The sequence below is a fragment of the Schistocerca gregaria genome, chromosome 10 (genome assembly GCF_023897955.1).
Source record: "Schistocerca gregaria isolate iqSchGreg1 chromosome 10, iqSchGreg1.2, whole genome shotgun sequence".
NCBI classification, from domain to species: Eukaryota; Metazoa; Arthropoda; class Insecta; order Orthoptera; family Acrididae; genus Schistocerca; species Schistocerca gregaria.
The window spans coordinates 127,214,381-127,229,344 of record NC_064929.1 but is presented as its reverse complement, the minus strand read 5'-3'; the positions used below and the strand labels follow the sequence as shown (position 1 = coordinate 127,229,344).

General features: G+C 47.6%; 1 protein-coding gene across 1 annotated transcript in view; it reads left to right on the top strand.

The window, feature by feature from the left end:
* Positions 1 to 14,964, top strand: part of LOC126293755 (synaptic vesicle glycoprotein 2B-like) — a 157,184-nt gene that overhangs the window by 129,540 nt on the left and 12,680 nt on the right. Inside the window, exon 10 of the mRNA XM_049987106.1 lies at positions 10,388 to 10,547. Coding sequence (XP_049843063.1) covers positions 10,388 to 10,547 — 160 coding nt within the window. The remainder of the gene's footprint in view (positions 1 to 10,387; positions 10,548 to 14,964) is intronic.

The window sequence follows — 14,964 nt, the reverse complement described above, 5'->3', positions numbered from 1 at the left end:
CGCTATCTCACCTCCTGCCGACTTTGGCACGTCGTTTCTGTACAACGAGTATAACATGGGGCCAAGAACTGAGCCCTGCGGAACTCCTGCCTCAGCGTCCCTGATCGTGACGCGATACTGCCTCCCCGCCAGAAACGAGTCAACCATGCTGATGATATGTCCTGAAATGCCTAACTGGGATAACTTGTCTGTTAAGCCATCATGCCAGACTTTGTCGAATGCTTTCTCGATATCGAGAAAGACTGCTCCTGTGCTGTGTTTCCGGTCTCTCGTCCTGCATATGTGTTCCACCAGGCGCAGGGACTGATGGATGGTGTTGTGTTCAGGGCGGAATCCAAAGTGCTAAGCGATGATTGTGTTGTTGTCTCGTAGGAATGTGGATAGGGCGCTTAGGATCAGGCTCTCCAGTACTTTCCCTAGAAAGCACAGGAGTGAGATGGGTCTATAGTTTTGTGGAAGGATAAAGTTCTTATTGGGTTTTGGTAGGTTTACGACCTGAGCAGTTTTCCAGGCTTTTGGGAAGTAGGTTAGGGAAAGGCACTGATTGTATAGTGTGGTGAGGTAGGTGATTGCGTTGGGAGGCAGGTGTTTCAGTTATGGGACACGGACCTTGTCAGGACTGGGGGATTTATTATTCCCTAAGCGCCTGATGTAGGCACACACAAGTCGATCGGAAACAGGAGTAAACTGTGTATCTGGCCTTTCTTGCCTCAATTGAGCCACTCGTCCGTTTATTATTTCTTCCTGCCTGTGGGCTCTGTCGCGGCGGCGGCCGAGTTAAATACCCTCCGCCCGCGGTTCGCTGCCTCCGTCGTCCGCGCCCCGCGCCACGGTCGCGCGGTGGAACAGATTGCGACGGCGTCTGAGATGACTTCGGTGTGATGTCTCTGTCCGCCGTGGTCGTCACAACTATACGTTTGCTCGATTTACTCTTGATTAACCCAATCGCTGGTTCCCAAGCCTTGCTAAGATTATAGCCACAGTCACGGTTTATGAGGTCGTCATTGGTGCGAATTTCGATGGCCTTTCTAACAACGCTGTCCCAGTATCTCGACGTCTGTACCAGAACCCTCGTGCGTTCATACTCCATAGCGTGATTTTCCGACAAACAATGTTCAGCGACCGCCGACTTGCTCGGATGCATCAGTCGAGTGTGCCTCTGGTGTTCACGGCATCGATCTTCGACGGTACGCATCGTCTGACCAATATACGACTTGCCACATTGACACGGAATCTGGTACACGACGGCCTTCCTCAAACCGAGGTCATCTTTGGCGCTCCCCACCAGTGCACGAGTTTTATTCGGAGGACAAAACACAGTTCCGACCCGGTGTTTCTTCAGAATGCGGACGATTTTCCCCGAGAGTGCGTCTGTGTATGGAATAAATGCAGTGCCTACCTCCTCCCTCGTGACTTCATCCATCTCAACAGGTTGTGCTGCAGTGGTTGGGCGGAGAGCACGTTGAATCTGCCACTCTGAGTACCCATTTTTACGAAACACAGTTCTCAGATATTCCAATTCCTGGGGTAGATTCTCTGCGTCAGAGAAGGTGCGCGCCCTATGTACTAGAGTTTTAAGTAACACATTCCTCTGTGAAGGGTGGTGGCAGCTGTCTGCGTGCAAATACAGATCAGTGTGCGTTGTCTTCCGATACACCCCATGACCTAGGGTGCCGTCAGCCCTTCTCTTGACCAAGGCTTGGGAACCAGCGATTGGGTTAATCAAGAGTAAATCGAGCAAACGTATAGTTGTGACGTCCACGGACAGAGCCATCACACTGACGTCATCTCAGACGCCGTCGCAATCTGTTCCACCGCGCGACCGTGGCGCGGGGCGCGGACGGCGGAGGGAGCGCGCCGCGGGCGGAGGGTATTTAAATCGGCCGCCTCCGCGACCGAACCCAGTTTCGTCGCCTCACTCAACCCCGAGGACGGCAGCGCGTGGCGGACTGTGAAGTCCTTTCTACGCAGAAGGCAGCGCGTCCCGCCTCTACTCGTCGGACAAGACGTCGTCTGCAGCCCGGACGGCAAAGCAGGCGCCCTGGCGGACCACTTCGAGCTGTCATTCACCCCGGTGGATGATAACATAGACGAGGAGCACCTCCACCGGGTTGAGGAGCAGCTCCCAGTGTTCCTGGAAGCCAGGGACGACGCGGACGAGATCGACCCCATCACCGACGAGAAGGTGGCCGCGCAGATAACGGCACTCAACACCAAGAAGGCTGGCGGGGCTGACGGCGTCACCAACCATCTGCTGAAGAGCCTGCCGGCGGGTGCACACCCATTCCTGGCGGGCATCTCCAACCAGGTCCTTCGCTCTGGGGTCTACACCTCTGTATGGAAACATGCAGAGGTGGTGGCAATCCCCAAGGCGAACAAGGACCCACGGGACGCCGCCAACTATAGGCCAATCAGCCTGCTGCCGGCACTCTCGAAGGTGTTTGAGCGCCTGTACGCCAGACGCCTGTTCCGCCACGTGACAGCAGCAGGCATCATACCCGACGAGCAGTTCGGCTTTAGGAGGGGCCATTCCACCGTCCACCAGCTGATGCGGTTGGTAGAAGAAGCCATGCGCGCCTTGGAGACTCGGGAATACCTTGGGGTGGTGTTCCTGGACGTCTCTAGGGCATTCGACTCCGTGTGGCACGACGGCCTCGTGTACAAACTTTTTGTGCACGGGGTACCGACGTCGCACGGAGTCCTCCTCCTGTCATACCTAGCCGAGCGGTCCTTCCATGTCAGGCTGGAAGACGGGTCATCCACCCATCGATACATCCGTGCTGGAGTGCCGCAGGGGTCCGTTCTTGGGCCCCTACTGTACTCCCTATACACCGCCGACGCTCCGCGCGTGACGCCGGTGAAGTTGGCACTATATGCTGACGACACTGCGCTGTTTGTGCGGAGCATGAAGGCGGTCGAGATGCGCCGTCTTCTCCAACGAGGTTGCGAGGCCCTTGGCACCTGGTCGACCAAGTGGCGCCTCAAGCAAAACGCGGCGAAGAGCCAGGCGGTGGTGTTCACGAGACGACCACTGCCGCCCGATCTTCCGCCAGTCACCGTCATGGGCAGCCCCGTCCCGTGGAGCAAGACCGGCCGCTACCTGGATGTCACATTGGACCACAAGCTGACATGGAAGCCGCACATCGAGGACGTCAGGGGCAGAGCGATAGGGCGCCTACGCGTCCTGTACCCTTTGCTCAATCCCTCGTCTGCGCTGCCGCCTCACCACGGCATCACGCTGTACCTGGCGCTGGTAGTTCAGTGCTGGAATACGCGGCTGTGGTGTGGGGCAACGCGGCCGAAACACACATCAGCAAGCTGCAGAGGGTGCAGAACAGGGCGCTCAAGCTCGCGCTGCGCCTGCCGAGGCTATACTCGACCGCTCGGCTACACGAGCAGACCGGAATACCCCTCCTCCGCGACCGCTTCAAGCAATCAGCGCGGGCCTTCTATGAGCGGGCCGGACGGTCCGACAACCAGCTCATCAGGGATCTGGGCCATCCTGCACACCACAGGCCAACAACACGCTGGCCTGACCTGCTGCGGGAGTGAAAACTTCCGCAATAGAGACAGGACATCCCCATCCAGGAAAAAAAGAAACAAACCAGAGGCCAATCCACGAAGAGAGGTAGTCCCTCCAAAATGTAAGGTTTACGCAGGAATAGCAGTCGACTGCTTAGCCTACTCCTTCACGGGTCAGGGCAGACCTGTAAGGTAAAAGAGTGAGTGAGCGAGTGACCGAACCCAGTTCCCCCTGAGCGGCCATAGCGTACGGATCTCCGTGCCGGCACGTTCACAGGAGCTCAGTCCGTCAGTTCACCTGATGATGGCGACATGTATGATCGCCGAAACATTGTGCCCGTTGGACACTATAGACCGGCAGTACACCCGTGGATATTTTGATTATCAAATACGCCGGGAGAAACTCAAGAATCGCACTACGCAATCTGTTTCCAACTTGATAAATTCAACCGTCGGGGTTTACAGTCAGTAATTTGGCGTCGAGCAACCACCAAAACAGCTGACGGGACAGGGGCCCGCAGAAGTAGCCACTGCACAGTGTAGCTCTTATTTTCCAAGAAACAGTCCTTCAAACATTTTGTGTTTTCCACAGTTGAAAGACGTTATTGTTTTCAGTATGACTACAAACAATCAGTATGCCGCAGCAGAGAATCCATCAGACAAAAACCTGTATCGAAATCTAAGGTGACGTTACAACAAATAGTACCTAAGTGTTTATGGAACTAAATGGGCACATTCTGTTGCTATTACATACATAAAAAAAAGTTTCGCATCACACCGGTTCCCATAATTCCGCCGGCCGCTGTGACCGAGCCGTTCTAGGCGCTTCAGTTTGGAACCGCGTGGACGATGGTTCGAATCCTGCCTCGGGCATGGATGTGTGTGATGTCCTTAGGTTAATTAGGTTTGAGTAGTTCTAAGTTCTAGGGGACTGATGACCTCATAGTCCTCAAAGCCATTTGAACCATCTGAGGCTCGACACGAGCGTTTCGGAAACAGCACTACTCGTTGGATGTTCGAGGATTGCTGCGGTGAGTGTCTTTGACACGTGGCGAAAACAGGGTGAAAACCAAGTGCAGATGTAGTGGGTTTGGGCGGTAACCCCTTATGACAGATGTTAAGTCCAATAGTCCTCAGAGCCATTTTAACCATTTGAGCCCAGAATTCCTGAACACAGACCTTGACTGTGGATATGGTATCACAGACACATAGGTGACTGTTCAGAGATGTCGCTAAACCTGACCAAAGATGTAAACAACCATACATGAGCAGCGCCTATTAGGGGTCCAACGGTCGATCGGTTCCTGTCATTCCACCAGGAAAGAGATACACGGCTGGTGTTTGTAGTTCAACCATGCCTACACGGTCAACATCGAGGTGCCAGCAAGGACTCTGAACAAGGGAAGTGTCCAGACGTCTCGGAGTGTTGTTCGGACCTGGAGGAGATACAGACAGGAACTGTCGATGACATGGCTCGCTCAGGCCGCCCAAGGGCTACTACTGCAGTGGATGACCGCTGCCTATGGATTATGGCTTGGAGGAACCCCGACAACAATGCCACTATTTTGAATAATACTTTTCATGCAGCCACAGGGCGTCATGTTACGACTTAAACTGTGCGGAATAGGCTGCACGATGCGCAACTTCAATCCTGACGTCCGTTGCGTGGTCCAACCACGACACCATGCAGCGCGGTACAGATGGACCCAACAACATGCCGAATGTACCGCTCAGGATTGATATCACGCTCACTTCACCGATGAGACAGTCGTCGGAGACGTGTTTGGAGGCAATCCGATCAGGCAAAGCCTTAGCCACACTGTCCAGTGAGTGCAGCAAGGTGGAGGTTCCCTGCTGTTTTGGGATGGCATTATGCGATATCGCTCGACTAGAGTGGCCAGCTCGTTCCCCAGACGTGAACCCTATCGAACATGCCTGGCATAGATTTATAAGGGCCGTTTATGGACGACGTGACGTACCAACCACTCTCAGGGATCTACGCTGAATCGCCATTGAGGAGTGGGACAATCTGGACCAACAGTTCCTCGATGAACTTGTGGATAGTATGCCACGACGAATACAGGCATGTATCAATGCAAGAGGACATGCTACTGGGTATTAGAGGTACCGGTGTGTACAACAGTATGCACCACCAACGAAAGTCTCGCTGTGTGGTGGTACAACATGTAATGTGTGGTTTTCATGAGCAATAAAAAGGGTGGAAATGAAGTTTATGTTGATCTCTAGTCCAATTTTTTGTACAGGTTCCGGAACTCTCGGAACAGAGGAGATACAAAACATCTTTTAATGTGTGTATTAGCTACTACTACTACAGACGTTAGGTAAAAAAGTGGTTCAAAAGTTATGGTAACAACTTTCCTTGGAAGAGAAGGTTTATTCAGGAAATTTAAGAGGTTCAAAATGGTTCAAATGGCTCTGAGCACTATGGGACTCAACTGCTGTGGTCATCAGTCCCCTACAACTTAGAACTACTTAAACCTAACCAACCTAAGGACACCACACACATCCATGCCCGAGGCAGGATTCGAACCTGCGACCGTAGCAGTCGCACGGTTCCAGACTGCGCGCCTAGAACCACGAGACCACCGCGGCCGGCGATTTAAGAGGAAGTTACTAAGGCTGTCGTGTATAGTGATATTTCACACAGTCAGCATAGTTATCTAAGTATTTCTTCCACCTGTAAGCCAATCTGTCGGAGACGATGTAAAAGAAATCAGGCTCCAGGCCTTGACAACAGCTTCCTGAACACTGGCATCGCTTCTGAAGTGTTAAAAATTCACTTCCTTCTCTAACGATCCAAAGAGATGACACACGCTTGGTGCGAGATCTGGGCTGTGTGCAGCGTGTTTCGTGTTGCAACAACACAATACCATTCGAAAGCAACAGCCGCTTCCTCCCAATAGTCTGCTGCAACCTTCCCAGAATGGTACAATATCTGGCAGCATTTATGTTCTCTCTGTGGCTCGGAATAACAACTGGCAGTATACCCAGTGTGTCCCAACACATGGTGACCATAAGTGTCTTTGCGGACTGTGATGTTTTGAACTTCTCATAGGAGGAATATGATAGGTCTCCGTATGAAATTCACGTTTTCATCATCTCGGATATCACATGACACCACAATGTTTCCTCTCTCTGATTATACTCTGCAGAAATATAGAACATTCCAAACTGCTGGAGAGTGAGCCTCATTTGCCTGACTTTGCTGTCATCTGAGAGTTGCCATGGTGCCCAGCGAGAATACCTTTTATTCCAGTACGTTGTCCATGATATCGACTGCAGTGCTGAGGGCAATGTTGAGCTGATGTGAACCCCACATTACATATCACGACAGTCTTCTTGGATCAGCTTTTGGACAAGCCAGACATTGTCAGATGAGGCAGGCTTGCTTGGTCACTCTGACGTTTCCTCATCTCATTGATCTGGTCCACTTTTATCAAGTTCCTTTAGCAAAACCAAACCTGCCATTACACACGCCCAATAAACTTCCAATAGTTGTTGATAATTTGCGTCAATATAGTACTACACTTGTCACTTCAGTGGCGGCCACGTATCTTCCAGTCCCCCACCTTGAAACTGCAATCTGTGAAGCATAACTGCCCATCTACCAGAACAGTTCTAAAGATTTAATAATTTTATTTTCACAATTAGACATGGAATGTAATTCACATGTGGTACTCATACACCAGCAAGGGCTCTTCTTACTTTACTTGTTGAACTATCCTCGGACATGAAATTTAGTGTCGAAGCAATATTTGCATTTGCCTGACATGATTTCAGAAAAGCATGCAGACTGTAATCCGAGTGCCAAGGCAACTCTATTTGTAATGGCGCCGTATTGCAGGGATGTGATTGGTGTTGTCCTGTGTGTGTACTGTGGCCACCATCTAGATCCAGCAGGACAACCCTAAGCTTAGAACAGTATTGTATTTAAGTGGTATGTCTGGTATTGTCCTTGGTGTGTTGTACGGCCACAACCTAGGCCGAGCTGAACAACCCTGAGCTGACCATATATAGAACGGTGTCACATTTAAGTGGTATGCCTAGTATTGTCCTGAGCTGACCAATTTACAATGGTATTGTGTTTAACTGGTATGGCTGGTATTGTCCTTGGTGTACTGTGGCCACCATCTAGGTCCAGCAGGAAAACCCTGGGCTGACCATACTTAGAATGGAATTGCGTTTAACTGGTATGCCTGGTATTGTCTTGGGTGTGCAGTGTGGCCACCATCCAGGTCCGGCTGAAAAACACTGACCTGACCATACTTAGAACAATATTGTGTTTAAGTGGTATGCTTGGTATTATCCAGGGTGTGTACTGTGGCTACCATCTAGGCCCAGCAGGACAACCCTGAGCTGACCGAATTTAGAACTGTATCATATTTACGTGTTATGCTTGGTATTGTCCTGAGTGTGTAGATGTCCAGCTAGACAACCTTGAGCTTACCATATTTGGAATGGTATTATGTTTACATGGTATACCTGGTATTATCCTGGGTGTGTAGTGTTGCCACCATTTAGGTGCAGCTGGATAACCTTGAGCTGACCATATTTAGAACAGAATCGGTTTTACGTGGTATGTCTGGCATTGTCTTGTGTCCATAGTGTGACCACCATCTAGGTGCAGCTGGACAACACCGAGCTGACCATATTTCGAATGGTATCGTTTTCAAGCGGTATACGTGATAATGTCCTGGCTGTGTAGTATGTCCACCATCTAGGTCCAGCAGGACAACCCTGAGCTGACCAATTTACAGTGATATTTTGTTTAAGTGGTATACCTGGTATTGTCCTTGGTATAGTGTGGCCACCATCTAGGTACAGCTGGACAACCCTGAAGTGACCATATTTAGAATGGTACTGTCTGTAAGTGGTATGCCTGGTATTGTCCTGGGTGTGTAGTGTAGTCATCACCTAGGTCCAGCTGGACAACCTGATGTGACCATATTGAGAATGGTATCATGTTTAAGTGGTATTTCTGGCATTGTCCTGTGTGTATAGTGTGGCCACCATCTAGGTCCAACTAGACAACAGTGAGCTGACCATATTTCGAATGGTATCGTGTTTAAGTGGTATGCTTGGTATTATTCTGGGTGTGTAGTGTGGCCACCACCTAGATCCTGCTGGACAATCCTGATCTGACAATATTTAGAACTGTATTGCTGTTAAGAATTATGCCTGGTACTACACAGGGTGTGCAGTGTGGACACTATCTAGGTCCAGCAGGACAACACTGAGCTGACCAATTTACAGTGGTATTGCGTGTATGTGGTATGCCTGGTATTGTCCTTGGTGTAGTGTGGCCATCATCTAGGTCCGGCTGGACAACCCTGGGCGGACCATATTTGGAATAGTATCAGGTTTAAGTGGTATGCCTGGTATAGTCCTGGGTGCATTGTGTGGCCACCATTTAGGTCCAACTGGATAACCTTCAGCTGACCATATTTTTAAGTGGTATGCCTGGTATTGTCCTAGTTGTGTAGTGTGGTCGTCACCTAGGTCCAGCTGGACAAACTGAGCTGACCATATTGAGAATGGTATCATGTTTAAGTGGTATTTCTGGCATTGTCCTGTGTGTATAGTGTGGCCACCATCTAGGTCCAACTAGACAACAGTGAGCTGACCATATTTCGAATGGTATCGTGTTTAAGTGGTATGCTTGGTATTATTCTGGGTGTGTAGTGTGGCCACCACCTAGATCCTGCTGGACAATCCTGATCTGACAATATTTAGAACTGTATTGCTGTTAAGAATTATGCCTGGTACTACACAGGGTGTGCAGTGTGGACACTATCTAGGTCCAGCAGGACAACACTGAGCTGACCAATTTACAGTGGTATTGCGTGTATGTGGTATGCCTGGTATTGTCCTTGGTGTAGTGTGGCCATCATCTAGGTCCGGCTGGACAACCCTGGGCGGACCATATTTGGAATAGTATCAGGTTTAAGTGGTATGCCTGGTATAGTCCTGGGTGCGTTGTGTGGCCACCATTTAGGTCCAACTGGATAACCTTCAGCTGACCATATTTTTAAGTGGTATGCCTGGTATTGTCCTAGTTGTGTAGTGTGGTCGTCACCTAGGTCCAGCTGGACAACCTGATGTGACCATATTCAGAATGGTATCATGTTTAAGTGGTATTTCTGGCATTGTCCTGTGTGTATAGTGTGGCCACCATCTAGGTCCAACTAGACAACACTGAGCTGACCATATTTCGAATGGTATCGTGTTTAAGTGGTATGCTTGGTATTATTCTGGGTGTGTAGTGCGGCCACCACCTAGGTCCTGCTGGACAATCCTGATCTGACCATATATATATAATTGTATTGTTAAGTATTATGCCTGGTATTGCCCCGGGTGTGCAGTGAGGACACTACCTAGGTCCAGCAGGACAACCCTGAGCTGACGAATTTACAATGGTAACCTTGAGATGACCATATTTAGAGTGGTATCATTTTGAAGTGGTATGCCAGGCATTGTACTGGGTGTGTAGTGTGGTCGTCACCTAGGTCCAGCTGGACAAACTGAGCTGGCCACATTCAGAAGGGTATCATGTTTAAGTGGTATGCTTGGTATTGTCATGGGTGTGTAGTATATCCAGCTGGACCTCCCTGAGCTGGCCATATTTGGAATAGTATCATGTTTAAGTGGTATTACTAACATTGTCCTGTGTGTATAGTGTGGTCACCATCTAGGTCCAGCTGGACATCCCTGAACTGACCATATTTAGAATGGTATCATGGTTAAGCAGTGTGGCTGGTATTTCCTGGGTGTGTAGTGTGGCTATCATCTAGGTCCAGCTGGACAACTCCAAGCTGACCCTACCTGGAATGGCGTTGTGTTTCAGCGGTGTGCCTGGTGGTGTCTGGAGCATGCGGCGTGGCTACCATGTGGGCCCAGACGGAGCTGGAGGTGCTGATGCTGCCCATGGTGTTCGTCGTACTCTCCGGGATGTGCATCTCCGTCGTCAACAGCGTCGTCATTGACATCTTCCCCACCTACCTCAGGTGCTACAGCGAAAATTTCCAATGAGTAAAAGAACATTTTCTTTTGTCACCATCCTTCTGATTGGTTTGATCCAGCCTGCCATGAATTCCTCTCCTGTGACAACCTCTTCATGCCAGAGTAACACTTGTAACGTAGGTATGCCCTGAGTGTAGTCCAATCTCTGTTTTCCTCTACAGTTTTTAGTCTCTACAACTCCTTCTAGTACCATAACAGCGGTTCTGTGATGTCTCAAGAGATGTCCTACCATTCTTCCCTTCTTCCTATCTGTGATTCCCATATACAGGGTGTTTATAAATGAATATCGGGGTTTTAACGCTTTATAATATTTATTATATTTAACTTACAGCTATAAATGATATGTCAAATGAAAGAGCAACTCAAACAGTTTTACCAAGAGCCTTATAAATCGTCAATGAGAGCACCATTTATCACACGGCCCACATCAAATCTAGAACCAGCTAAGTATTGGAGAGTTAAGTCAGAGAACACTTACTGGTGGGGCGTCAACACTTTTGAACACTTGCTGCATGGAGATCGATGAGTCGTTAAAGAGAATGTCTCCAGCTTAGAGCAAAGTACAGAAGTCGAGCTGGACTTAGTTTTCCCACCAGTCACTGCTGGTCTACCACACTCACACCATTTAAGAGTAGTATGCATGAGCCAGCGATTCAGAAACCGACTACAGGACAGCGAAAGGCTATTTGATTTACATGAGGATGTAATTTTGCAATTTTAATTTTCGCAACTGGATAGGTGCTACCATCATGCACTTATGCGCTGTTGGTGCCGAGATGTCTCATCCCGATACTAGCTGATATAATGTACATCACCAGCCACACTCACTTGACCTGTATGAATGCATGATATGATATCTTCAGTGTCTACAACTTCATGTATATCGTGTCTGTAGTGTGAGAAGTGCTTTAGCTGTTTTCCGGGGGTAGGATGTCAATCGGGCCGACTTGGAGGAGCAGGAGAGGCACCACGGGACATTTTAATATCCACTGTCTATAATTTTTTACAAACAAATTCAAAAACATTTGTCAGAATGACCAGGAAGGATGCAGAATTCATACTCATAGTAGTGGAACTTCAAAAACATAACAAAATAAATTTTCTTACATGTGAAATTACATCATTTTTTTATTACTATCGGCTGCATTTGTTGCTATAGGTACACTTTTCTTCACAAATAAGAGAGATTCTTCGATGAATTTCGCACAGCGTACAAACCATACTTACAGCTGTATGAAACTATGTTGTTGTTGTTGTTTTGGTCCTCAGTCCTGAGACTGGTTTGATGCAGCTCTCCATGCTACTCTATCCTGTGCAAGCTTCTTCATCTCCCAACACGTACTGCAGCCTACATCCTTCTGAATCTGTTTAGTGTATTCATTTCTTGGTATCCCTCTACGATTTTTACCCTCCACGCTGCCCTCCAATACTAAATTGGTGATCCATTGATGCCTCAGAACATTTCCTACCAACCGATCCCTTCTTCTTGTCAAGTTGTGCCACAAACTCCTGTTCTCCCCAATCCTATTCAATACTTCCTCATTAGTTACGTGACCTACCCATCTAATCTTCAGCATTCTTCTGTAGCACCACATTTCAAAGGCCGCTACTCCCTTCTTGTCCAAACTATTTATCGTCCATGTTTCACTTCCATACATGGCTACACTCCATAGAAATACGTTCAGAAACGACTTCCTGACACTTAAATCTATACTCGATGTTAACAAATTTCTCTTCTTCAGAAACGCTTTCCTTCCCATTGCCAGTCTACATTTTACATCCTCTTTACTTCGACCATCGTCAGTTACTTTGCTCCCCAAATAGCAAAACTCCTTTACTACATTAAGTGTATCATTTCCTAATCTAATTCTCTCAGCATCGCCCAACTTAATTCGACTACATTGCATTATCTTTGTTTTGCTTTTGTTGACGTTTATCTTGTATCCTCCCTTCAAGACACTGTCCATTCCGTTCAACTGTTCTTCCAAGTCCTTTGCTGCCTGTGACAGAATTACAATGCCATCGGCGAACCTTAAAGTTTTTTTTTCTTCTACTACTCCGAATTTTTCTTTTGTTTCCTTTACTGCTTGCTCAATATACACATTGAATAACATCGGGGAGACTCTACAACACTGTCTCACTCCCTTCGCAACCACTGCTTCCCTTTCATGCCCCTCGACTCGTATAACTGCCATCTGCTTTCTGTATAAATTGTAAATAGACTTTCGCTCCCTGTACTTTTACCCCTACCACCTTCAGAATATGAAAGAGAGTATTCCAGTCAACATTGTCAAAAGCTTTCTTTAAGTCTACAAATACTAGAAACGTAGGTTTGCTTTTTCTTAATCTAGCTTCTAAGATAAGTCGTAGGGTCAGTATTGCCTCACGTGTTCCCATATTTCTACGGAATCCAAACTCGTCTCCCTCCGAGGTAAATAATTAGCGTTAGTAATTTGCAGCTCTGACTTATTAAACTAATAGTTCGATGAAACTATATAATTTATTTAACTTATAAAAAAATTAATGCGTTGTTTCATTGGAAACTTGATGTTTAGGAAAAAACTCAAATCTTTTACCACAGTTTTTAATAGATTTGGTAAATACTGTAAGTGTAGTTTGTATTCTGTGCAAAATGCATCGAAGAACTGCTCTTACGTATGAAGAAAAGTGTACCTATAGCAACAAATGCAGCCAATAGAAAATTAAAAAATGATGAAATTTCACACGTAAAAAAACTATTTTGTTATGTTTTTGAACTTCCACTGCTATGAGTGTGAATCCTGAATTCTTCCTGGTCATGCTGACAAAGTTTTATTAATTTATATGTAGAAGCACAGACAGTGGATATTAAAACGTGCTGTGGTGCCTCTCCTGCTCCAAGTCGGCCCTTTTATCGTCCTACCCCCCTTAACAAATGACACATTGTGTTATTATTTCGAGACTGCTACGGTCGCAGGTTCGAATCCTGCCTCGGGCATGGATGTGTGTGATGTCCTTAGGTTAGTTAGGTTTAAGTAGCTCTAAGATCTAGGGGACTGATGGCCTCAGATGTTAAGTCCCATAGTGCTCAGAGCCATTATTTTTGTTATTATTTCCATGCCCCATTGCGTAATATTAAAGAAAAGCGATGTAAAGAACTTGCAGCGTGCTGCAGGTGAAAAAAAGGTCCGCAACTTGTCTCATACCAGAAATAAATGGTTGTAGCTCCGTCATAAGTTGCACTGAGGAATAGCTTTTATTATTTATCGATGGTGACTAGTTTCGCACACATGTGTCCATTTTGTAATCATCAGTATCGCAAACGTGACAAATGCAGGCTATGGTCTATGTACAAAAACTGCCCCTGAAGTGATGGTAAAAACAGCCCAATGGCAGTAAATACACCGCACAGGAGGGACATAGAGCTCTTTAACGTCTGTCCTGTGTGTTGTATGCAAATTTCAAAGAATCTCTGTCGTGCAACGGTAACGGTTTATTAAATAAAAGGTACTAGGGTTGACTCTTGCCGCAGTGGTAACATCGGTTCCCGTCAGATCACAGAAGTTAAGCACTGTTGGGCTGGGCTAGCACTTGGATGGGTGACCATCCGGTCTGCCGAGCGCTGTTGGCAAGCGGGGTGCACTCAGCCCTTGTGAGACAAACTGAGGAGCTACTCGATAGAGTAGTCTCGTAAACTGGCATATGGACAGGAGAGCTGTTTGATGACCACATGCCCCTCCTTATCCGCATCCAGTGACGCCTGTGGGCTCAGGATGACACGGCGGCCGGTCGATACCATTGGGGTTTCCAAGGCCTGTTCGGACGTAGAATGGGATGTATCAAAGTGTGAAAGGAAAGAAATGATCTGTATAACAATGTGGACCTTTGAACTCTTTTCCGGATGTCCAAGATGACTGTTAGGGATGTTACTGTGAAGTGGAACGTGAAGAAACAACCACAGCAGGGCCGCCTCCTAAACTGACAGTGAAGGACCATCCAGCATTGGAGGGTGGTTGCAGAAAATCGCATGAAAACAGCGGAAATAATCACGCATCAGTTCTAAAGTGGTATGAGCTGTCCATATGGAAAAATGATAGAGTGCAGCAAGTTAATATGAATGGGGTACAGTGGTCGAGAAACTCCTCATAAGCCACACATTTCTATGATTGGAAGTCCGTCTGCAATGATCGAGACTCTCAGATATTCAAAGAGGTGCTCACGATGCCTTGACCGGAAGCTCACAGCGGACCACAAGATTCAAAGAAAGGCCATTTCATCTAAATTGTTCGAGTGTTTTCAGACCAACAGAGAGGCCTTTCAGTCACAGATAATAAGGGGACGAAAGCTAGGTGCACCACTTTGGGCCGGAAACATAAAGGCAAGAAGAAATTTAAGATAACCCCATCTGCCAGAAGAGTCATT